The sequence below is a fragment of the Falco naumanni genome, chromosome 6 (genome assembly GCF_017639655.2).
Source record: "Falco naumanni isolate bFalNau1 chromosome 6, bFalNau1.pat, whole genome shotgun sequence".
NCBI lineage: Eukaryota > Metazoa > Chordata > Aves > Falconiformes > Falconidae > Falco > Falco naumanni.
In genome coordinates this window covers 29,264,847-29,290,395 of record NC_054059.1, presented here as the reverse complement: position 1 = coordinate 29,290,395, position 25,549 = coordinate 29,264,847, and the positions used below count along the sequence as shown (strand labels likewise).

The following is a 25,549-nucleotide window of genomic DNA, read 5'->3' as shown; positions in this document are numbered from 1 at the left end:
TTATAGTTGCACAGTAAAAGCTGTTATGAGTCCTTTGTACAGTCCCGTACCAAGGCCAGAAGAATGGGCTAGAATCATTGTTTAAAACTTAGATAATAAATCTAGGGTTTGAAAGGTTTCTTTGTAGTTAACTAGTCTTCCGTATGTAGAAAGTGTATTGAAATGTCAGAATATAGGATTGATGGGAACTGGGGAGAGTCGACTGGAACAGCTTGTAGTTACCTGCCAAGAAACCGTGAACTTTAGTAAAAGGAAATTCCGGCAGGGGGAGATCGCGACCACCGACTCATATACCACCTACCCAAATCGTACCCCAGACCCATTTCTGGACCTTTCTAACCTTTACTGTGCAGAATCGGATATGGGAGGAGAATATGTTAATGATTTTCGGAAAATATAATGATTATGCGTGATACTTAATGAATATGCATGAATAAGTTCTATATATGGTGTTTGATTTTGAGACCTGGCGTGCGTTGGTCGTGAGAGGACTCGCTCACGCACCCGGCCGTCAATAAAGAAGTGTCTGCTTATCTACATCACATTGGTGTCGATAAGTTCTTCATCCGAGATTTCGGTAACACTGTTGCAGTTAGTTTGTTAACAGTATTAAACTGACTTCTTGTTAGTGCGTTGTTCTCGGCTGTGCAAGTGAAACAGAGAGCTGGTACCCAGAGGAAGCCTCAGGTTTAATTGCCAACCATACTTTGGTCAGGAAATGACTGAAGATCTTTAGAGTGTGAATGCTGTCTTTTCTATTTACTGGCTTGGAATGTCTTCATATCTTTTCTTTCTAAGTATGTTATTTCTTTCTAGGGAACGTCAAGATGCAGATGGACAAATGAAAGAGCTTCAAGACCAACTTGAAGCTGAACAGTATTTCTCGGTATGCTTTATGCTTCTTTATTTTTATACTAATCTGTTTACGAAGTACGATGTTAGCTTTCCTTCTTCCTCCTCAGCCATCAGGTGTTTCACATCTATAAGCTAAAGCTTATTCTTTTTCTTATGCCTGTCTTCAGTCTCGTCTGCAGCCTTGTCATCACTCCTTGTTCTTGATCACTGAGCAGTGTGAAGGAACTCATGTTAAGAAATGTCCCAGCTTTGGAAGGGAGTCCCAAACACAGTTCAGAGGGGGGGAGGAATCAAACAGCTTATTTTTCCACAGTGTGAATAATTTTCTGCATGTTTTAAGCCTTTTGCATCTAGCACCTCTTCCATGCTTCATGGAAGAGAACAACTCTATTCTCAGAATCATGAAGTGTAACAAAATTTGCATTTAAGGCTTGGAAGGAAGTTTTTGCATTACAGCCAAACTTGGTGGAGATATGTTGGGAGTTTTTGCTTTATTGCGAATAGGTAATGTACTTAAAAATCATCACTAGCATGTGGTTAATTTATATTAACAGTGCGCAGGCAGTCACACTGCAGGTAGAGGCCAAAAGGCCTGTTTCAGAATTAGAGGAAACTCAAGATTTTACTGTGGTCTTTAGGTCAGGGAGGAGGACTACTGATGTTCTAGTAGATCAAAAAGTTGTACACACGAAAGGAGAGAAAGGGAGACTTGAGATCAGTTGGCTGCTGTGGATGGGCCAGAGAAAGACAGTCTATCCTGAAAGCTCTGCAGAAAATCCACTTGCGGTTACCTGTCGCTTTACCTGTATCAGTCATTTGAGTGTACAGAGCAATATGATTTCTCTTTCATTTCCTCTAGAACTCTAGATTACTATCAGATTCATAAAATTTTGAGTTTTAAATGCTTTTCTAATCTTTTTTTTCCCTTCCTCCTATGCTTCTTTTTGCTCTTTAACTGTTGTGTTGATTTCATGGATTTGTATGGTTAAAGCCTAAATTCTACATACCTACCTACACCAAAGATTTAAAATAGTAGAGAAAAATAAATTATTTTCCTTGCTTCTGATACTTCTGATTTACCATCTAATTGTGATCTTCACATTTAGAGTCTCTTTAACAGTATGTTTACAGACATATAACATGTCTATTATGCACCTACCCATTCACAAATATACAAGTAAAAAAAAACAAACCAAAACAAAAAAAATTAAAATAATGAAAACACATCTGTGAATGATGGTGATGTTTAGTTGAATTTGGAGAAGTCATGCACAATTATATTCAAATTGTGTGATTAAAGAATTGCATACAATGTCATCTTGGATCATTTTTTGTGTATCTTCAAGCTAGTATATGCAAGTCATGTGCTTTTCTTTCCAACTTTAACTTCTAGACTCTCTATAAGACGCAAGTTCGAGAACTTAAAGAAGAATGTGAGGAAAAGACCAAACTTTGTAAAGAAATGCAGCAAAAGATACAAGAGTTACAGGACGAGAGGTAGGTTTTACTACTTGTAGTACTAATACATAAAAAATTAGGATGGATTTTTGCTGTTTCCTTCTCTCCCCCCAGCCCCCTCCATTTTTTGAGTTAATATATACATAAATAATTTGCAGAGATTCCTTGGCTGCTCAGCTAGAGATTACTTTGACAAAAGCGGATTCAGAACAACTTGCACGTTCCATTGCTGAAGAGCAGTACTCTGATTTGGAAAAAGAGAAGATTATGAAAGAGCTGGAAATTAAAGAGATGATGGCTAGGCATAAACAGGAACTTACTGAGAAAGATGCCACCATAGCCTCTGTGAGTAATATGAATAGTAATTTTGGTAGAAGTTTACAGGAGCTTGAGTTCCTATTTTCAGTTTGAGTTATCCATTGCTATTAGCATGCTTAGAGGTAAGTGATATACAAGTATATCTGACATTTTAAAAATATTTATTTTCTGTGAATGAAATTTCAAAAAATATCATGTTTCTTCCATGCATCAATCTGATCATTCTTTCTTCTGTGCCCCTACTCCTCTTACAGCCAGTCCTCTTATCCTTATCCTGATTTCACTCTGAAGCATTTCCTTCTGTCCTGTAATGCTTTGGTAGGCCAAATGAGTTTTGTTACATGGTCACTTGTACTTTTTGTTTTGTAGTTGGAGGAAGCAAATAGGACGCTAACTAGTGATGTGGCTAACCTTGCTAATGAGAAAGAAGAACTAAACAATAAACTGAAGGAAGTACAAGAACGTAGGTATTCTCTAAACCAAATGTAATTTAATTTGAAACCATTTTTTTTTCTTTAATAGTACTATTTTCTTTTGTAATGAGCTTTCATAGATTTTTTTTTTTATCTTGCTACAGAAGTTACAAAGCTAAAAGAAGAAGAAGCAAACGTGGGAAATATTAAAGCACAATTTGAGAAACAGTTACTGAATGAAAGAACATTGAAAACCCAGGTAAGCAAATGCACCTAAATTAATGAAGAGAGAGCGTTTAGGAATCAAATAATTTTTAATAGAAAACGTTCCATGGTAAACTATCTATATATGTACCATTAATGCTTTTTTCTTTGTTGCCCCTGAAACAGAGTATATTGATCTTTTGTTTGTTTGTTTCTACTAAGTAGGCTTTCAGTGTAGTGAAACTGCATCCCCCATGATTTATCATAGAGGAACTCCCAATTATTTATACGAGCAAAAGTGTTCATAGCTAATCTTGCTTAAAGTGAAAATGGCATCATTACCTTCTTTTCATTTTTGAGTAGCACATTGAATTAAATCAACTTTATAGTACTGGATTGCAGAGGTTTTAGTTTACAGTTAGATTAAAAGTGTCTGGTTGTGGATAGGAGACAACACTTCATCTCTTCATGATATAACTCCGTATTTATTGATGTGGTTTTTGTAATTTTTTTCTTTCCCATGGGAAGGCTGTGAATAAATTGGCTGAGATCATGAATCGGAAGGGTCCAGTCAAACGTGGCGCTGACACTGATGTACGGCGGAAAGAAAAGGAAAATAGGAAACTGCATATGGAACTGAAGTCTGAACGAGAAAAGTTAACCCAAATGATGATCAAATACCAGAAGGAAATCAATGAAATGCAGGCAGTAAGATCCTTTTGCAAATACAAACATTGATAGCCTTTTCTGTAATTCTCATTGAATTGATACAGACTTTAAGGTAGTGTATACAGCCTCTATCCCTGAATTTCCCATGACCAAAAGAAACACTCAGTGTGTGTATACATATATTGTAATGGGCTGCGAAGTCTGCATAATTTTCTACTTGTATTTTCTTTGACTAACTGAGTTTTGTGATAATAGGAAATCTTCTAATTTATCCTAACAGCAAATAGCAGAAGAGAGTCAGATACGGATTGAACTCCAGATGACTCTGGACAGCAAAGACAGTGACATTGAACAGCTTCGTTCACAGCTGCAGTCATTGCACATCGGTCTAGACAACAGTAGCATAGGCAGTGGACCTGGAGATGCTGAGGCAGATGATGGATTCCCTGGTATGTTAATTTTACTAATATTTCTGTATTAATTTGGTTTATATCAATATTTTACCATAGAAGCTAAAGTATCGAATTAATGCTCTGATGATTCTGTGGCTTTTCATCTTCCTGTGTTTCTACCATTTTATCAATGCTTTGATAGTGGTCACTATCCACCTCCCAACTAAATCTGTCTGTAATAATACTTCATCTTACATGAATTTAAAAAAAATTATTTTAAAATTTCTATTTTACTACATTAAAGTAAATATTTTTTCCACTTTATTGTAGTGGTCACTTTGCAATGACTATGTTATGTGATGAAATGTAAAACTAATCCTCTCTTCTTAGAGATTCTATTTTGACTTCTTTTCTACCTTTTTCCTCCTTTATGCTTTATGTTTAGTCCATATCACTCAGTCCCACACTATGGAATCCATGTCCTTTACCTACCAGCACTCTTCTACCTCTGTCAGTATTGCCACTAAGCCTTCCAGTTCTCGCATGCTTCTCGACTCTGATTCTGACTCAGAGGAAGAACCTTTGTCTTGTTCCCACAGTCCTACAGAAGTTGATAGCACAGGTGACATCCCTGAGAACTGTTTGGTTTTGTTCTTACTGTGTCCTTTTCTCTATTTGAAAACTAATGCTATTAATACATGATTTTAAAACCCCCAAAAACCAAGTCTGGCAGTAAACACACTGCGGTGGTAGTGAACATGACATGAAAAAATTTGCATGAAAAAGTAACCGGCCTGTTTTCTCTAAATGCTTGCTGTGATTTGTAAAACCACCATCTTTATTAAAGCATTGAATAAATGAGCCTGATGGATTTGTTTTCAAAGTAGCCTCTATCCAGTATCTGCAGTCTCTGTATGACCCTAGAGATACTAGATATCAAAAAGTCGAATCCTTGTGTTGAAGTGTGGAAACATCTAACTCCGCACTATCTGAATTTACATTATTTGCTTGTAGAAATTCAGTCTTCTGAGTATTACATTGTTTTGCCTTAATTTGAATCTATATATTTGGTTCTTGTATGTTACGGCAAGCAAAATGTATTCATTTTTCCAGCTACATAAAGCATATAATGAAATTACATGGCCCTGGTAAAATAGGAGTTTGTTTTCCTAATTCTGTATTCATTTGATATGACTACACGTACACCATACTGAACAAAACTTCTGTTCAGTGTTAATGTCAGAGGTGGGTGTTCTTTAATTACTTTCAAATTTCTGTATTTCACTTGAGGTTCCTTTAAAGTGTGAATACCTTTCCACTGAAGCCAAAACTTGTTTTGGGACATTGATATTACTTCGTCAAACTAGAGTAAAGAGCAATGCATTTCCTCTATTTTCCTCATTCTCTGGTGTTTGCTATGAGGCTTCTAATAAAATAATTAAGTACATACATAATTTTTTCCTTGTCAGCTGCTGTTGTTACCAGCATGGTTTTGTTTTGTTCTAAAGTAAAAATCGCATCCAAACTAGGACTTTTCGCTAACATAATTACAACAGATTTGAGGTATGATGGTTGTGATTTGTTGGTATTTTCCATCCTAGAGTTTATAAGCATGTACTGTGAAATTTTGGAATATTCTGCCTTTTCTATGACTTTTTAGTGTAGGACAGAGACCAGAAATGAAGAAGTGTAATCAGAAACTCTCATTTTGTCCAATTTCATGCAATAGCATTGGAGATTACAGAGAAAAACAGGAAAAATGTTAACGCGTAGGTTTTTTACGCCATTAACCAACTACACATGCTTACTGGATGTGGGGAAGGATTTTTTGCACCAGCATGCATTTGTATCAGGTGTAGTTGAAAGGAACAATGGAAAGTGGCAGGTATGAGGCAAAATATATGTTATAGAACTACTACAGGTACTTGGTATATACTTCAAAATGTGTCAACAGCAATGCTTATAGACCAATAAACTTTGAAGTCAGTACATATCTGAATAAATAACCTGTTTCAAGTATCTCTAGACAAAATGAGACTCCTATGAATATTTAATAACTATTTGTTACGATATGCTAAACATAGGCAGGCTGCAGATGCCCTCTAATGAGAAAGAAAACAGATTTTGCCATAGTGAAGCACGGTAGTGCTCTTTTCATAGTTTTGTGTTTGTTAATACTTAAGGCTTCGGTATTTTTGACTTGGAGGTTCCTCAGCGTCAGTAGAGGTTATCTGCTAGGGGAACTCATTAGAAGAATATTAACTGCAGTTGAGTAGTTCTTCTTAATGAAACATAGGGAAAAGAAATGCTTGTATTAAGTGCAGCTATGGAAATAGGGGTCAAAGGCTGTGTGATACTACATATCACCCAGCACTGGGAAAGTGAAATCCGTGTGAGTTTTTGGTTATGACTGAAATGTGTATGTCAAACAACAGCTGAGCTGTTAATACTGTTGATAAATCCAATCTGACTAATGTGCCAGTGTAATATAAAATACTGCAAGTGTGCGAAAGGGCAGTTGAATTTAGGCAAAGCCTAAGGATTAGCCAGAAGTTACTTTGGATTAGAAAGCCTAGGAGATACAGGCAGAATCAGGAAAAAAAGAAAAATTGAAAGAGTAAAAAATATGAATTGGAATACTAAACTTCTGAAATTTGACCTTGTGTAGAAAATACAGGTTATTTGTGGTGGCGGTTTGCCTTTTTTTTGTCTTGAACTGGATGTTGTGTGGTCTGTACTAATACCTTCAGATGCTGTGTTTAAAAGGTAAAGGCTGATAGACATAAGGATTTTAAGTCTTGAAAAAATTACTAAAGAGAATGTGTGTGCTGTAATTGCAAGTTCGCTCTTCCTCTTCTTCCTCATGCCTATTGCTTTTTTGTAATTGCATTGTTGGTTATTGGCTGTGTTCAGGAATACACAATTTAATTTATTCCTGAACGCTTACTGTGATAAACTTTGCAAGACCTTACAGTTTTAAATAATCCATGTTCTCATGTTTGCTCTGTTGCTTTATTATTGATCTTCGATAACTGTTCCAGAATTCACAGTAATCTCAAAAATAATGTTTTGTGAATATTTATGTTCTTTAATATATATGTTTTTTTCAGAATCAAGATTGGAAGGCTGGCTATCGCTGCCTGTTAGAAATAACACTAAAAAATTTGGATGGGTTAAAAAGGTAAGGAAACAAGATTTATGATCTTGTTTCATGTGTAGTCTGTATATTAAACTTATGCAGGTTTTCACTGCTTTAATTTTTCTTCGATACATTTTTCTCATCACTTAAAAGTATAAAATATGTTAGCTGGTATAGCTACCTTTAAGAGGAGCAGGTTAAGACAATTGTAATAGGCTAAGACACTGCTTTGTCCAGTCAGAGGTGAGAGCAGCCATTCATGATCTTTAAATGTGTGTGAATTCAGCCGTAAGCATTCCCAGCAGTATTATGTAGCTGAAATTCAGCACAGTCTGGAAGCAGATGCCCTTGACAGATTCTTTATTTAGGAGATAAAACTAACAACTACTCATCTGCCTTGTGTAGCCTTCACTCATTTACACTTTTTCAGTGACCTTTGTGATGTGTCTTTGCCCAAAGAGTAACATACATATTTTCATACCAGTTCACTTACTGCTCAGTCAAACTGTTCATTCTGGATAAAATTCTGGAAATAGGAGGTCTTCTAGGTAACTAGCTTTTTAATGAAAATTGCTAGCAATGCTGGTAAGTATAACAGTGATCTCAGTGAGTATGATCCCTATTAGTTGTGAACTGCAGGTGTAGAATAGGCATCATAAGATGACAATTACTCTCACTACAAGTCTAAGTGAAAATTAAATCATTAAATTGGAAAAGCGTTTATCTTACTTTCTTCCAGACTTTCATTTTTATTTCTTTATAGATACTTAAATCTGTTTAAATATCAATTAATCTGGTAATATAAATTGATTTATCCAGAATTTTGTTTGTTGTGCAGTGAATGTATTAGCAAATCATGGATTTAGCATGCTGTACTACTATTGTCCATTTAGCTACCATTTAACAAAATTGTAGAAAAATATTGCTGTGACATCTGTGGTAATTGCTGTGACATCTTTGACGAGCTGGATTAAAATGTGTATTTTACTCTTATCTGTATCCCAACAGTATGTAATTGTAAGCAGTAAGAAGATCCTGTTCTATGACAGCGAACAAGATAAAGAACAATCTAATCCCTATATGGTATTAGACATAGAGTAAGTATTATCATGTGAGATTCTGTCTTCAGATTTGTAGGTGAACTTTGGTGGAAAGACTTTGATAAAAGGCCTTTTGAGGTCCAGTCTGGAAGCACAATGTCAAATGGGGTCTACTTTTGTAATTTGAACTACAGAGCTGGGACCTTGTGATGAAGAATTGGGTCTTCTGTAAGCAGTAGTGTGGTGCTCAGTCTGAAACAGTGTGTTCCATCGAGCTGTGATGTAACTGAACTGCTTCTGCTAACTCAGCCAGACCTACCTCACATGCATATTGTGGCAAAAAACATTAAGAAAACTGTAGCAAAGAGGCTATAATTTTCAGTGTTTGTACATTTTCACTTACAACATGTCCTTACAAGTGGGTTGTATAGTTAATTGATTTATTTTCTTAATAAATGCAGAATGTGGATATTCAGAGGCTGGAGCGTGGGGAGAGGACTGTGTAGAAAGCTACTGGCAATGGTTACAGTCACATGATGTTGAATTTTCAGTGCTGTCATGTTTTTTTTTCACAAATGTTGCTGGATACCTGTGACATTTTTATTTAGGGTTTTTGGACGTTCATGTGCAGGATTGAAAGACAGGACTTTAACCAAGTGATTAGAAATCTGTACTGACAAATCTTTAATAGCTCTGAGTCTTAATGTGTTATGTTGCATCCTAACTTAATCTGTCAATTTAAATTTATCATTTTGGTAACATTAATTTTGTCCTTATTGAAAAAATTTCCTATAGCAAACTCTTCCATGTTCGACCAGTCACTCAGACTGATGTGTACAGAGCAGATTCCAAGGAAATTCCTAGGATATTCCAGGTATTCAGTAATAAATTAATGTTTCTAGTGTAACAAGCATGATATTTCACACATCGTCAAAAAAATATTCATAACTTTGTCTAATGAAGTATTTACTAAAAAATTCTTGAAAAAATAGATTCTTCAATCTTTCTACTTAGATAATGACTCTAAATTTACATTTTTCATCTAGGAGTGCTGAGATTATTTTGCTTTGATTATAGATTCTATATGCTAATGAAGGAGAGAGCAAAAAAGAACAGGAATTTCCTGTGGAGCCCATGGGAGAGAAGTCAAATTACATCTGTCACAAAGGACACGAGTTTATACCTACTCTTTATCACTTTCCAACCAATTGTGAAGCTTGTATGAAGCCTCTGTGGCATATGTTTAAACCTCCTCCTGCTCTGGAATGTCGCCGTTGCCATATCAAATGCCACAAAGATCACATGGACAAAAAAGAAGAGATTATAGCACCTTGCAAAGGTAAATAGCAAGTATTTGAATGTGCATGTAGTCATTGGAGTCACAAGGTGTTCTGATCGATCAGGATTCTAGTAATGGTCTGACACCAGCTAAACATAAACGGGTAGGTTTTTCTTTTATTAGTGTGTAGCAGTCAGAACCTTTCTAAGGGTGTCTACCCGAGGAGCTTGCTGCTGTCAGTTAATGGCATGTGGCCAGTATACATACATACCTGTTGTGCTGTCAGCCTCATGCAGTAAAGCATGGTAGTTGTAAGACTGCTCACACTGTAGCAGCTGTAAGTTGCTACCCTCTAAATGTAAGGAGGCAGCACTGGCAGCAGCCAGGAAAGTTAAAGTTTTGCAAAATCTGGTTCAATTTGCTGCTGATTTCTCTTGGCGCTGACTGTGAGAGTATGGTAATCTGATGACTAATTTTTGATGTGGGGACACGTTCAGGATAACAGTATTCATTTTTATTTTAAAAATTCTTACTACAGTGTACTATGATATTTCAACGGCAAAGAATCTACTACTGTTAGCTAATTCTACAGAAGAACAGCAAAAATGGGTGAGCCGACTGGTGAAAAAAATACCCAAGAAGCCTCCAGCACCAGACCCCTTTGCTCGATCTTCTCCCAGAACTTCCATGAAGGTACAGCCAAACCAGTCCATCAGACGACCAAGTCGACAGCTTCCTCCAAACAAACCAAGGTGACACAAGAACTGCTATTTAATTTATTGTTTTAAAGATTTTACTACAATTAATGTCATATATGTTGATAAGGATAATTGATCACAAATGTTGTTGTCTATTGACATGTGAGCTAGCCTGTCATCTTTTATAAATCTCAGTTAAGTTATAAGAAGAGTCACTATGTCTGTTCCCTTGATTAAAGGACCATGCTTTACCTGTTAGTTAAGGTTACCGTACTGATTATGTATCCTGTCGCTCTTACATGTCATAGGCAGAACTTGTAGCATTATCTTCAGCCTAATGGTTCCTGTGAACTGGCAACTGGTAGGGAAAATGGGGTTTGACAAGGCAAAGAGTCAATGAAAGGGGTGTAAAGATTTAAGAAGAGAAAAGAAAAAAAGGTTTAACAATTTCCAAGATGGCCACTACTGCACCTGATTTGAAGTTGAGCAATGAAATTAGGTGCTTGTGGTTCTAATGAACCTTGGAGTGAATTAGTTGCCTTCAAAAAGCAGTCTAGAATGCCTTACGTGTAGTAAAGGACTACATGTCTTTTGTTTCTTATTGCTTGGTGTTGAGGTGTGTGTTTGAATTCCTGCCCTGCTGTAAGGTTAGACACCTGATTGTGGATTTGTATATTAATGTGTGTTTCATCTGACCAAATTTATATCTTTCTCTGTCTGATTCCATTTACAGTTGATATGCAAAAGTGTCTTTTCTGTCCTCCTAGTGTAGAAAAGGAGCTTTGAGCATGCTCTTGGACATCTACAGTGAGAAGCTAGTTCAGATGAATCTCACTTTTGTGTCTCTGCCCACGCAGGTTCCACAGCATGGAGCCCATTGCCACAGTGGTAGGCACCTGTCTGAGCATCACTTGTGCTTTTTGAAAGAGAGCAGGGACGTGGGAAGTCGGGGGGTCACCATCTGGTCAAGTAGCTGGAGGACTTACTAAAGGGTGGAAGAATTGGTTTCAGTTCCCTCCTTACTCAGCCTAGAAGGACTCATGCTCATGTCTCATGATTTCGTGAAAGATTAGTCTGATTTGGGGAAAAAAAGTCCATACACAAACCACTAAACTATTACTGGATCAGTTTTAAGGAGCAAAATCTTATACTGTATTATGGAAGGGATAACATTCTGCAGGTAGCGCTTACATGCTTGCATAGAATTTCTGGGGTTTTTTCAATTTGCTTTTTTCTCACCTAAAGTACTAGTTGACACTTGATTTATATCTGTACCCAGTTGTTGACAGCCTGTGAAAAGTTTGGTCTGACTTGTTTGTTGCAGTATTCCAGCAGCAATGGACAGTTCAGTAAAGTCATTGAAAAAAACAAACCCAACCAACCAAACAACCCCCTCATTTTTCCCCGTAGAGATAATTTGCAGTGGCTAGACAGTATTGCTTGCCTTGTTTCTGTGACCAGACTGCCACCAGTATCTAAGCTGGCTGGTTGAAAAATGGGTTGGGTGAGAGTTGCCAGTGTTACAGTGGGGAATGCAGCGTAAGCTGCTCTTACTGTGATGATGCTGTTACCACAAAACAGCCTTATGCTATGAAGAATTTGGTCTTAAAAAAAATACTGGTATTTTAATGTATGGAAAGGCATAGTGAAAGGCCTAAAAGTAACTTCATTTCATTTCCCTCCTAATTTCCATACAGTCTAATTTTTGGTGTTATACACTTCACATGTTTAAAAGAAAGTCAGACATCATAATTTGGATTTTAAATTTTTTTTATTATTATAAACTTGAAGGTAAAACATTTTTTAATCACTGCTTTTTAGGGACCAATTATTGAAGAGTTTCTTTGTGCAAAACTAATGAGAACATCAACAATTGGATTGAAGCGTGAATCAAGGAAGCATTCATGACAAATTGAGGGACAAGTAGAATGCTTTTCTTTTGCATAGTGTTTACAGCCTAATTCAGTAGTGTTATTCTGTTTCTTACTATTGACTTATAAAAGGTGTACTACACATTCTGATTCTTTTTCTGCAGCTATTCTTAGGTGTTCTGAAAACAGGTTTTTTTCCTTCTAACACTCTTCTTTTAATCTTTGTGACCTTTTCTTACAAAATGCTTTCATAACACCTTATTTACTCTTACCATCCTTTTTAGTCATGGTCCTCTTCCATTATGAATCAGTCTTGCATGTTTTTTTTTCCTCTGTGTATATTTTTCTATCTGTATATTTTGTAATGCTGGGAAAAGGAGGATGATGAAGATTTTTGTGTGTGAACCATTTTATTTTTGCAGTTAAACTTTGCAAATGTACCTAATGGATGGAAATGTGTAGTTTGGTGAGGTCATGTCACCTGTCACCTTAATAATGCAGGTCTGTCAAACCAGCGGAAATTTATATTGATTTAAACACTACTTATTAGAAACCACATACTTAAAAATTACTGTGATTGCTATGGCCAGTTTATATCTGACTGGTACTTCTGTGAGGCATTTGTGCAAAGTCTTACTGTATGGAATAATTAATTTTCTATTACGAACTTTATTAAGAATGAAGATGTAGTTGCCAGTTAAATCTGGGGACTGAGTGGCTGGGGACAAGCTGGAGGTGAGCCAGCAGTGGGCTCTGGCAGCAAAGCAGGCTCTGGGACTGCACCGAGGGGAGTGCAGCCAGATGACTGAGAGAAGAGATTATCCCGCTCTGTTCACTTCTTAGTCTGCGGCGAGATACTGCCTCTATGTTTGGGCCCCCATATTCAAGCCAGAGTTTGGCAAAGCGGGGAAAGTCCAGCAGAAGCCGTCAGGATGGTCAGAGCAGAGGCTTGAGGGAGCTGGACTTGTTCGGCCTGGGTGAAGGACATATCCAGGAGGGTGCCATGGCAGCCTGCCCCTGGTACCCTCCTGTGGGGGGGAGAGTATCGGGGAGATGTAGCCAGGCTCTTAAGACAGTGCTGCGTAGTGGGAGGGTGAGAGGCAAGGGGCTCAGTTGAGCCAAGAGAGATTCCAGCTGGACAGAAGGAAAATCCAATGCAGACAGCCAGGCGGGGAGGCAGGCTGGTGAGCCTGGACAGGCTCCATCCCTGCAGGCTTTCAAGACCTGACAGGGCAAAGCCTTGAGCAGCCTGGGCCGGCCTTGTAGCTGACTCTGCTTTGAGCGGGAGGTTGGGCTAGAGACCTCCTGAGGTCCCGTCCAACCTGCGTAGCCCTATAATTGCTGCCCCTGCTAGGGATCTCACACAGTGAGTGTTTCTTGAAGGTTTTCACAGCTGTTGTTCTTCATGATGATTTAAGAAGGGGCCAGGCGGTTTTTCATACAGAACATACAATTTCTGCTTGTCCATTCAGTTGGATCGTGCCAGAAGTATAATTCCAAATTGAAAAAAAAGCAACTTGAATATATTTTAATGCCTAATAAATTCTTTAAGTGTTTTAAAATTACCATAGCCGTAGTTCATACAATAAATGAATATTGAGCCTTTTCAGGGATAGATCACATTTAAAAGTGTAAAAACTTTAAATATGAAACCCCAAACCCCCCCAGAAACCCATTTTGTTTAAAGCATGTGATTAACTATTAAACGCTGTAGCATGTTTTAGTTAAAACATGCTGAATGCCATGTTAGGGTAAGGTTTCTATCTCTGCCTCCTATGGTTGGCATATAATCCTGATATAAAATCCATTGAGCTCACTGGAGAGATGACTAGACTGGGTTTTATTGCTTGTGGCTATAGCAATTGAGAAGTTAATACTTAAGATGTTTGTCCAAGATCCTTTGATAACAACAGAAAGAGATGAATGCTTCTAGACAATGATTCATCCCATCCCAAAATAAATGCCTAAATTAGGTAAAGTGACTCATTTGCTGACAAGGTTTGCCTCACTTGCTTTCTTTTTTTGATAGTGACCATAGAAGGAGCACAGGCAGCAACGCCTAGAGGACAAGTTGATATATCCTCTTTTTGGCATTGCTGAGCTTTAAATTATGAGCTACAGGATTGCCGTATAGTGTAATCCCACTGTATCTGGGATATAGTAAAATCCTACTGTATTCATTTGTAAATTCAGATAACGCTATTTTATTTTATGTTCTGTTCAACGATCAAAATCACTTGATTTTACTGGAAAAATTGTTAGCCTTGCATTATAGTCTGGAAAGGGATAGCAGGAGAGCATAAAACCACCTCAGTCAACAAGAACAGCAGCAAAACAGAAAGCAGCTAATTTTATGAAATATATGTGTTGCTGCTTTCTACTGAAATTTTGGGGTAAAACCTCGGTATGGTAAGTATTCTACAGAACTGAATTATTTTCGTGATATATTTCCAATGAATACAATATTCCTGGCTTACATGAATGCTAACTGAGTCTCCACAATCCATGGCAGGTGAAGGAAGGAGCCCACCTACCTTAACACGGTCTTTCTACTTGAACAGGTTTAGCGATAACAGAATTTTGAAGTGTTTTATAGAAGCATGGCACACATTAAACATGAAACCCTCCTGTTGCAGATTGCTTGATCTGGCATTTAAGGACTGGGATTGGTCATTTGATGATGTTGATGATGTTGATGGTGATGATGATGACGATGTTTTTGATTTCTGAAGAAGTATAAGGGGTAAATCTAAATAGAGAGGAATGGGTTTGTTTGCCTTTGAAAACAGCATGCTATGTTGGATTTTGTTTCTCAAACCAGAGAAAATACAAGATCTCATTTTAATATTTTAAACTGTAAAAATGAGATTGTGTTCACGATGTCAATGAATTTTTAGAGGAGTCATTTTCATTAAAACAATGTTGTTGCCTTTGCCAGTGTTTTTATTTTTCTAATTTTAGATCTTTTTTCAAAATTCATGTCTGCCTGCCTAAAAAAAAAAAATATCTGCTGTTGTCAGAGCAGTTGTTCATCTGTAGTGCTAATACTGCCAAGGTCTGCAGGTAATTTTTGAAGGCTAAAAGGGAGATTGTAGCAGTTGGATGTTTAGCTGAAATAGAATTGGTATTTAAAAATACTTTTCATTTTTAAGCCTTTAATATATAAACAGACTGGTCTGTGGCTAGCAGACATGAAATGACCGGAGTTCTGCATTTTGCTTTTCTACCTGTGTTATGAAGTGATTTTGATTTGGCTTTCCTTTGCAGTGCTGTGCTTTTTGGGTACCTAACCATGCATTTGAAAACTACATAAACAAATGGGCCTTCGCAGCTTCTGTGATACGGTTTCCCTGACTGCTTTAGAAAAGATACAGCTGTTTTATTTGATCTAATTTGTCCCATGGCTTACTTAAATATGGAGTGTGAATGTACTGGACATAGTGATAACTATTTTATAGTTCTCAATGTTTCATCATTTTACATGTTGATGCAGTGTTATGTTTGCATAGAAAAAAAACCCTAAATGTTAAATTCCTAAGAACTCTTTTAAAAAGTGCGTAAGGTTGTCTCAGCCTTATAAAAGAATGGGCAGTGACAGCAGCACTAGGGCTGTATCTCAGCTGTGTGCTCAGTTAACTGAGATACCAGCTGATGTCGAATTTTAACTGCTTTAGTGTTTATAGTAACAAGCATTACATTAATCAAATATGCTGCACCTTTATGTATTAAAAGCTTACAAATTACTAATCTGTTAAAGTGACTATTACATTGTGCGTATTGTACTTTGCCCTCGTATATTACAAGGGAGTTTAACTGATGTGGGATCATAATGCGTAAGAATGTACTATACTTAAGTAACAATGCTGTTGGATGCAGAGGAATGACGTTTCTCCCAAGTGTGCTGATGAGCCCATCTTAAATGAAGACTTTGAGGAAGTATATTTTTGTCAGATTTACATCTGTTGCATGTACTGACCAAACTTCCTGCTTCTTTTTCAGCTAACTGCTTTCCGTGAATGCAGACACAATTCAAGGTGATAATTTCTTCCCGATACAGCAAGACTGAAACATATCCCAAAATATATTAAAAATATATATTTTCCTGAGAGATTGTGCTATATATATCAGAGGTTTACATTTTTGCTGCAATATAAATTACTAATCTCTGACGGTTTTCCTGTATTCTCCTGAGTGACTGATCAAATGAGAAGTGGTTGGTAAATAGTAAAAGGATATGTTAGGTAACCTTTTAAACTCTGTTCCACAAAAGCTTTCTTGGCAAGACACATACACTACATTTCATAAAAGGAGCGAGAGGAATGAATATTAAAATGGAAGAAACTGACTTTTCAGCTTTTGTAAAGATGCCACCAGCAGGTCTGCAAGAACAGGAGGAAGATCCATCATAGTGATATAGACTGCATCTGTAAGAAGTGACCATTATACTGTGTATATATATTGTACTGTAATACTGCAAGAGGGTTTTAAAAATCTTTCCACTTTATTTTTTTATGCTTATTAATCAGATACCGTTACTTATTGCAGTTGCAACTATGCACTTGTATAAAGCCATAATGTTGAAGTTTATATCATTCATTACACGTCTATCAAAAGCTGCATGTCAGTGTTGAGCAGCTAGTGTAAGTTTGAAGTATATACTAGTTTCAGCTATGTCATCATGGGCAGTCCTGTTTTACCTGTCTAATTGCCTTAATTTAATTTTTTTTTCAAGTGTTTTTGCCCATTCTCTCTATTTAAGGAAAAAAGAAGGTTTACCAGCTCTTAGGATGCAATTTTGCTTTGTGGCAGAAAAAAATAGTGCACTATTTTTACACCTAGTAAGTATATCAATGTCAGCCTATTTTGAATGTATACCGACTGGTTTTAAGGGTGGAGAAGCATTCATTACAAAAACAATGTCTGATACCATTGGAATTACTAGACCATTTGCTTGTACATGTAACTGCTCATCCAGCCCTTTTTACAAACCTCAATATTAGTTATTGACTTATATTAACCCTCATTAAGTGCTATAAAACTTCATTTTGCCTTGTTTTTGCATACTCTCCTAGATGTGTTTTTTATTTCTGGAAAAAAAAGAAGAATCTGTGACTGTTTTTACATTTCACAACATGATCTCCGAGGACTGTCACAAACTTTAAGAAAAGTAAAACATACTGTAGATGTATTTTAAAATTTTAATTCTGGTTCTCTAGCACATAGCTGTAGGCATAGATAAATATTTCAGTAGTGTTTTGAGAACTGATAGCTGGGAAGAAAGGGCCTCAGAGGCACTTAATCTGACTTTTTGGTTTTTTTAACTTCGAGTTGTACAAAAAATAATTTATGTGGGCTCATTCACGATGTGTTCATAACTATCCCAGAAAATGCATGTTTTATACAACTACAGTATGCGATGTTAAACATATTGATGGTAAAAAATGTAGTCTCCTATTTGGTCTCTTTATATATAAATATATATATATATTTTAAATATATATATATATAAAAATATTGTGTGGGAGTGCAGTAATTTAAAATATGATCTAACACTTCAATGAAGGAGGACATTTCACTTTAAAATTTTGTTTGTTTGTTTTTGTTTTTTAAAGAGTGTTGAAATGTTTGGAAGGATAGGACCATGATTTATTTAACACTATCATGAAAGGTGGACTTGGAAACACTGAAATACTGAAAATTAATAAATATATTTACATTTTGTAACTTCTACTGCAGTTCAGCTTAACAGAGCCAGAATGTATTCAGTCTTCTATTTATGCGCTCGCAAAGTAAGGTGTTGTTTGTGAGTTCTTAAATTCAAAACTAAAACTTTCATTTCATTTCTGTTAGGTATTATAACCCAGCACACAGCTACAGTGGTTTTTTCCCTGCTTGTTTTGATTTACAGAAGTACGGTATATTTTTAGGTAATACAGATTTGCATAGAGTACAACATTAAAAATGTATACAGTAAAACTGTTTCCATTCACTGAATGCATAAATATTTTATATATATATATAAAAAAATGTTACATTGTGGGAAGTTCTATCCTTTTCTGAATTGGAGAATATTATATATATATATTTTTAAATAAACTATCTGAGTAAGGTAAAATAGTTCCTGAATTTGAGAAGCTGGTAATTAATTGAAATATTTAAATATATCGGCAGCTACTGTGGCAGATACGGAGAAGGCAAGGGTTGCTCAAAAGGAGGCCGAGCAAAGACTGTGCGGAGGAAGCGCAGGCTCCTCGGGAGCTGTTTTGGTAGGCCACCAGGTGTGCTGGGGCTGGCTCTGCTGCACTGCCTCTCCTTGGCTTGCCCTCATTTACTGCGAATTCCTGGGGCGCTGTTAAGCCTGACATTTTAGGAAATGTACTGTGTTGTAGTATTTAATTCTGTACTTGTACAAATAGCGATTAGCTATGCATACAGCAGGGTGTATTGAGATGGCATCATAGAACAATATGGGCTGATGGAGCGCTGGGGGTCCTCTGGTCTGACCTCTGCCTCAAAGCAGGGCTAACTTAGCATAGGTTCCTCAAGGCTTTTGAGTTTTCAAGTGCCTCTAGGGATGGAAGTATCGTAGGACTCCTCAGCTTCCCTTCCTTCATGCAGTTTTTCCCAAAACAAAGGGACAGCGTGGGCTGTGTTGAGCTGTAATGCAGAGATTATTTGGCCAATGGTATAATACACGCGGACCTTGTTTGGTACCCAGGACACAAAAGGCAAAGCTGCTCTTGTTTTCACTTGTCCTTCTGCTCAAGACAGAGCTTCCATCTGCTCATCTATGGAATGCAAAGAGCTCTTAAACATTCGTTCCTGGAGATTGTGTTGTTTCCTTCTTGTCTCGTGGTAACCTTTTAAAATTTTTGAGAGAAGAGCATATTCCTGAACCAAGGAATATTTCTCTTCAAAGTCACTGAAGTTCTAACATGTTCTTTTTGCAACAGCTGTCCCAGCAAAAAGGACATTTTTATGTCCTGGGTGACTTTTCTCTATACAAATTATCTCACTGCAAGTCCTTTTGTTTCACCAGAGTAAACATATTAGCATAACCAAGCTGCAAATTAACCTGAAAAAATCAAGGGTCAAACTTGGAGCCAGAAGCTCAAGACACTTACTTGTAGGGAGGTTGATCTTTGGTTCCCATCCAAGAGCTCACCAGGACAGAAGCTGGACAGGAAGACCCCATCGGAGTTAACGTGTCAGTTGTCACAAAGACCTTTCTGCAAGGAGGTTTCCAATTCTGTCCTGAGTTTTGTACTACAGTTTCCTACTTCTAGTCATTCCTGCCAAAGCTGAACCCCTCAGCACTGCCAGCAGTCCAGCACCAAATCTGTATACTGAAGGAAACGTCGTTCTTGTGCTTCTTAGCATGGTTGATGCTGTAACCGAAACATGACATGGCCCATAGTACCACACAGGACCTGGAAACGTGCAAGAGACTCAAGTCTCTCGGCAGTCAGTGACAGTGGCCAAATTTAAAACGTTGCTGAATCGCTGAAGTTTTACTGCAAGTGTCTAAATCTCTTGCTACCACAAGTCACCAAGGCCAGGAAAGCTGCCACTGGAAATTATGTGCTTTCTCTCAGGTTTCTCAGGCAGTGGCAGATGATGATTAGCAATTTGGGCTTTTCTGTTTATAATCTTACGATTTATTGGTTTCCCATCTAGCTTTGAGAGAATCATCCTTGGAAGAGGATTTATATGTCTTGGTCTGCACTGCCTTCACCCATCCTGTGCTTGTGAGGTCCTGTTTGGGATGCTGCTGTGAAAAGGGGGAACTTGTATGAAAACAAACTTCCTGCCTGCATGACTCTTACAAACCCTTACCACCTCCTCACTCTGTTTCTAAGGCAGGAGAACGTAATAGTCCTTGGTCCAGTTCAGGGACCTGGAGAATTTCAGTGTCCCTCACAGTCCTGGATAGCTTGCCTTGGCATTTGCGTTAAAGTAGTGTTTCATTAGCTTTTTCATAGAATCACAGAATATCTGGAGTTGGAAGGGACCCATGAGGATCACTGAATCCAACTCCCTGCTCTGCACAGGACTACCTAAAACTAAACCAGGGGTCCTCAAACTACGGCCCCCCAGGGTCCTCAATCCGGCCCCCGGTATTTACAGACCCCCCCCGCCGGGGGTTGGGGCAGGAAACCAAGCAGCCGCAGATGACTGCCTGCCACTTCATCCGTGTGCCGGCCCCCTGGTTAAAAAGTTTGAGGACCCCTGGACCAAACCATGTAACTAACAGCATCATCCAGATGCTCTTTGAACTCTGACAGGCTTGGTGCCTTTTCATTGCCTTACAGTTGATCTTCAGAATATTTTGTGGACCATCTTCTCTGCATATACTACAGTTTAAATTTAAAACACTCTACGTTATTTTTTAAGACGATCCTATAAACCTCTTAAGGGATTATCAGCATCCCGTGGATCATGGGTTTTTGCCTGTTGCTTTGAAGTATCCCTCCTGAGAGTGGGAAGGTGTTTTCTTTTGGACCTCTTTAAAATATATTGATGGAGTGGTTCTGAACTAATTGGTGTTCTTTGTTGAAATTACCTATGAAGTGGGCAATGATGTACTCAGACGTGCTCATCTGATGAGCCTACTAGATACGTGTGGCAGAAAAGAACACTGCGTTTAAACACATTGAATCTCGTTCTCCCCAGAAACTACTGCCATGGATGGAAAAGCTTACTGTAAAAACCGTAGCTCCAAGGAGTGGGGACTCAAAGGAACTGTAGGTTATTATCACAGGGATGCTGATTACCAGGCTTTATTATGGAGATTGAAGTTTTGAGTCTTTGCCCCTTTTTAGGCAGAAAGCGTAAGGGTAAGAAAGTCGAGTTAGTGCTAGATAGGCGCTATTGCAAGTGCGGAGCTAGATTTGACACTGATACTTTTGCTCCAGTAATCTCACAGAAGCTTCAGAATTAACGTGGTCTCTCAAAATGAAAGTCACGGTGCAAGGCAGCAAAATTACAAAGTTATAAATGTATGTCTTCCTGCATACCTTAAAGAAATCTGGAAAGGCACATCTTCACCCTGAAAAGAACGGTCAGAGAGTGCAGCAATTTCATGTCCCCAGAGCCCTTTTTAGGTTGCTTGGAGGAGCTTCGCAGAAATGCTTTCACAGCCAAGGCAACTGCATGTGATGCTTCAGTTGTGTCACCCAGTTTTGAGGTCTAGGCTTCCAACGTTTGTTTGCAGGTGTGAGCCTACTTGTATGTAGCCTTACATTGTCACGTGCCGGTGTGCCTCTTGGGTCATCTGGTTCTTGTCGTTAGTCATCGCCCTTAGCTCTTCGGGATTCTTTTTGCCCGGGATGCTGTGGCACCACTTGGTAAGCATGGCCACCCAACAAGTACATCAGGCTGGTGGGATCGCTGCCAATCCTCTCTTCTTTTGGCTTGCTGACTGCTTAGACTTCAAGCACTGAATTGCCGTGTTAGCAATGTGTCTCGGATTTGTGCTGCTTTTTATTTACAAGTGACTTGGTGGAAACATTTTTGGGAGGTATCTGAGATACTTAATAGCCTGCAAACAGTTAAGGAAGGAGCCGGGTTCCCCACCATCTGGATCATTTTTCATATCTGCTGGCCCTAGTCTTGTCTCTTACCTCAGCTGTGTTCTGTTTTCCGAGTAGGCTCTCTAAGCTGACCTTGCAGCTAGGTGCAGGTCTGGCTGCAGCTTTGGGACTTGCACCTACTTGCTGGATCTCATGGCCTCACCCATCTGCGTGATGTTGTCCAGCATATTGCGATCCCTTCAGCAGGATCTGTGTGGCTACTTGTCTGCTCTGGAGCAATGGAAGAGCTTGATAAATACATGAAGGAAGCTCCCCTGCATGCTTCATATATCACAGAGCTGCAGCAATGGGGGGGTTATTACTGGGACGGCGGGCATACATGCAAACTTAAAACAAACAGACACTAAGAGACAAAAATATCCTTGAGCTCAGAGAGACCGTGAAGACTTTCAAGTCTTGATGTGCATTTCAGGGAAAACAATTTTAAATCTCTCAAGTCACTGTGCTGGAAGTCAGCTCAGTAGAATCTGTATGTAGTCAATTGCTCAAAGGTGAAGGAATTTCTTTACAGTAAATAGAATTTCTTTACAGTAACTTAAAATACTCTTTACAGAAGCTCAGTTTGTGCTTCACTATAGAGTCCTGAGTTACATGGCAGAGGGGACACGGAGGCATAGGAAGTGTGTTCTTCCATTTACGCTTTTCATATAATATGAGACAGGTCAGCGTCTTGGTACTACTGGCCAAGGCCTCCAAATCAAAAGCCAAAACACTGCACATCCCAGAGCAGGCGTATGCAGAAGTGACTTGCAATTACAGCATGGTGGTGAGTAGAATTTATGTTCAGCATGTAGCGATGTTGCCATTCAATTTGAATCGTAATCACTGTCAGCTAACTTTTCTTGCTACATTCCAGGCTGATACAGGTTCTGTCCTTTAAATTAGTTCTCAGAATACTTGACAAATAAAGCAAGATATATGCCCTCTTAAAGCTCCCCTCCTGTGAGTCAATACACATAATACATATAGAAGTACTTGTTTAGGCTGCTGACAATTTAAGAACATCATGAGCTGAAATAATGAAACAAAACAGGCTATGAAAAAAATTATGACAATTATTTAAATTGTCCTTTAGGTATCCCAAATTAAACTTCATCAAAAGTATCATGTGAAAAACTTCTTATTTTATCCCTGATTCAAAGACTGTATTTTTTTCCAAGACAGAGATGAAACTTGCCCCAAACCACCTCCAAGGCAGAATGGAATACTTGATGTCTTTTAACTTGAAAATGTGTATGTGTTTGTCTTGCCATCAGGCAGGAAACATCTGAGGTCCATCAGGACTCGGTCTGTGAGACTGCCAAGGACTTGCAATGGGAACCAGCACAAGTGATGAGCTGGTAGGTTCCTGTGGTGATGTTTATTGTGGCTCCCAGGCACCTGTTTGACCCCAACAACCATGTCCTCTGAGAACTCATCAGTATCTTGGAGAGCTGTCTCAAAATCGAGCAAATAAAAATCAGTACAAACCAAGAATGTAATAAAATCCCATTTTAAGGGTTTTTTTTTCCAGCTTCCTCACATCCCTAACTGGAATATCCTTAAGACTATTATTAGTGATGAAGGCAGCATTTCATCTTTTGCTTCATATATAAATACGAATATCAAGTACCGAAGAATCTGGAAGGGAATGGAACAAACCAGCCTGAGGAGAATTAGCAGGGAAGTAATTACTACCTATCATCACAGAAAATACATGGCTGGGAAACTACGTCATTTGAGTTGATCTTCACATCTCTGTAGCTTTTCACTTATAATAGTTCTTCCTGTGGGCTCTAAGGTGATATCTCCTTTTTTGTCCCCGTGTGTCGTCGTGTCCCGCCCCCCCCCCCCCATATTACATATGTCCTTAAATGGATAAAGATTATTTGGTGAAGGAAGAGTAATTTTATCTCTTTAAAGGAGTGAATGAAGGCTTTCTGCAAGTTGTAAGCAGTTTGGAACTTTATAGCTAATTCTGAATGACTTTCTCCAAAGAGTCAAACTGCTCTAAAGTCCAGCTTCTGAGCTCCAGTGGCTGAGCTGTGTGTCCCTCTCCACCCCATTCCCTCTCCTGTTCCATTAGCTCGGATTAGCAGGGAGCAGCTACGTGCACTTAAGCCAGCAGAAGCGGCTCAGGGGTCAGGCAGGGACAGGGACTTCTGGGCAGTCCAAAAAATAACATCTTTTGGTGGATCGGAGTGACACAAAAGAAACATTTCTCTACCTAGTTCTGCTCTGCAAAATTACAGGTGTTGGGAGGCCCATGGGGTGAGGGAGAGATGATGGGTTTACATTTGTGTACAACGTTTCTTTTCACTGAGGACAGGGAAAAGTAAATGACACACGTTTTCCACTGTCTACATCCTCAATTCCAGGCCTGACTGTCTACATCCGCAAATCCAGACCTGCAGCCTGTTGTCTCTGGAATCGCCCTCATCCTTTTTTTTGTGGATAACAAATCTCATGATAAACATTTTCTCTTTCATACTGTTAAACTGAGCTTTGTGGCTAAGCGCAGCCAGTGTCTGTTACCAAACGCACAGCCACAGTTCGTCGTATCTGTAGCTGGAGGTATGTGGGGTTATTCAGTGGACTGTACTAGAATTCAGATCTTGTCTTTTCACGGGCAAGAAAACTACTTTTGGAAAGCCCCGACAGGACTCGCACTCCACCAGCCAGGACAGGACAGGCTGCGTTTCCTTGTGAGCATGTTGTGAACCGGTGCAGTTAGACACCGACTGTGTAATTCAGCACTTCTACAGGGTGTGTGAATGGAGATGTGCTCCCTCCTGCCCTGTGGATAAAAGCTGCTTACCGGCTTACACACACTGCAATAAATCCACCGTGCTTTCCCTGCCTGCCTTTGGTCCACTGCTGCATTACACAGCAAACAACTCGCTTGTGTCCGCCCCGGTACTGTTGAATTACAAGTTTAACAAGATTTATTCTCCCTGTCTACCTTGTCTAAAGCTATTGCCTTTAATCCGGCTGCTGAGAGGATCATGGTTTATGTACTGGAAAAGCACAGGCTCTGCGCTTTCACGGGGCTTGCCCAGGCCTTGAGCATACACCCACCTTACGAAAGTGAAAGAAATCACTCTCTCGGCAGGGGGGGTGGGATGTGTAAAGCTATTTACTGCTACCTTCTGATTTGTACCGTGTCTCTTGCAGCTTGAATGAGAACTCCTGATCCAGCCTTCCAAGTCAACAAAACTACTTTACCTTAAGCTTGTGAATTGCCCAGCTTGATTTCTTTTCCTCCGTCTCTTTTCCCCCCACAGGTTTCTAAGATGATTTATTTGAAATATGTCAAGTAACCTGTAAAGAACTTTATTTAAATCCATTTTCAGAGTTTTATGACGTAAAAAACCCAACTTTAAAGTGCTGATCCTCAAACCGAAAATGAAGTGTCCTCATTTCGCTACAGCATCGCTCAGGAGTACGAAAGATGTCAGTAGCAGAGAGGGCTTGGACTCTGCACAAATCTTTCTCTATCAAGATGAAGCTTTAGTTAAAAAAATGAGATAAGAAGTGTGGTTTCTTCCTTTTAAGATGCTGCAGCTCTTTAGCATTTTACAGGTGGATAATTTACAGGCTTGACATTTCAAACATCAAGGTGCAAGCTGCCCATTAATGAC

The 25,549-nt window shown here is 38.6% G+C and overlaps 1 protein-coding gene across 3 annotated transcripts in view; it reads left to right on the top strand.

The window, feature by feature from the left end:
• ROCK2 (Rho associated coiled-coil containing protein kinase 2) overlaps positions 1–18,060 on the top strand; it is a 100,337-nt gene extending 82,277 nt beyond the window's left edge. For 2 of the 3 annotated variants that reach the window (XM_040597810.1, XM_040597809.1), the window contains 13 exons: positions 817–886; positions 2,249–2,352; positions 2,472–2,658; positions 3,001–3,094; positions 3,209–3,303; positions 3,777–3,956; positions 4,198–4,366; positions 7,420–7,490; positions 8,457–8,545; positions 9,284–9,362; positions 9,566–9,827; positions 10,306–10,519; positions 16,336–18,060. In XM_040597810.1, coding sequence (XP_040453744.1) covers positions 817–886; positions 2,249–2,352; positions 2,472–2,658; positions 3,001–3,094; positions 3,209–3,303; positions 3,777–3,956; positions 4,198–4,366; positions 7,420–7,490; positions 8,457–8,545; positions 9,284–9,362; positions 9,566–9,827; positions 10,306–10,519; positions 16,336–16,339 — 1,618 coding nt within the window. In that variant the 3' untranslated portion in view covers positions 16,340–18,060. Of the gene's footprint in view, positions 1–816; positions 887–2,248; positions 2,353–2,471; positions 2,659–3,000; positions 3,095–3,208; positions 3,304–3,776; positions 3,957–4,197; positions 4,367–7,419; positions 7,491–8,456; positions 8,546–9,283; positions 9,363–9,565; positions 9,828–10,305; positions 10,520–14,972; positions 15,836–16,335 lie in introns of those variants that run through there. The other variant, XM_040597811.1, reaches the window with a different exon arrangement.
• Positions 18,061–25,549: the final 7,489 nt, after the last annotated feature.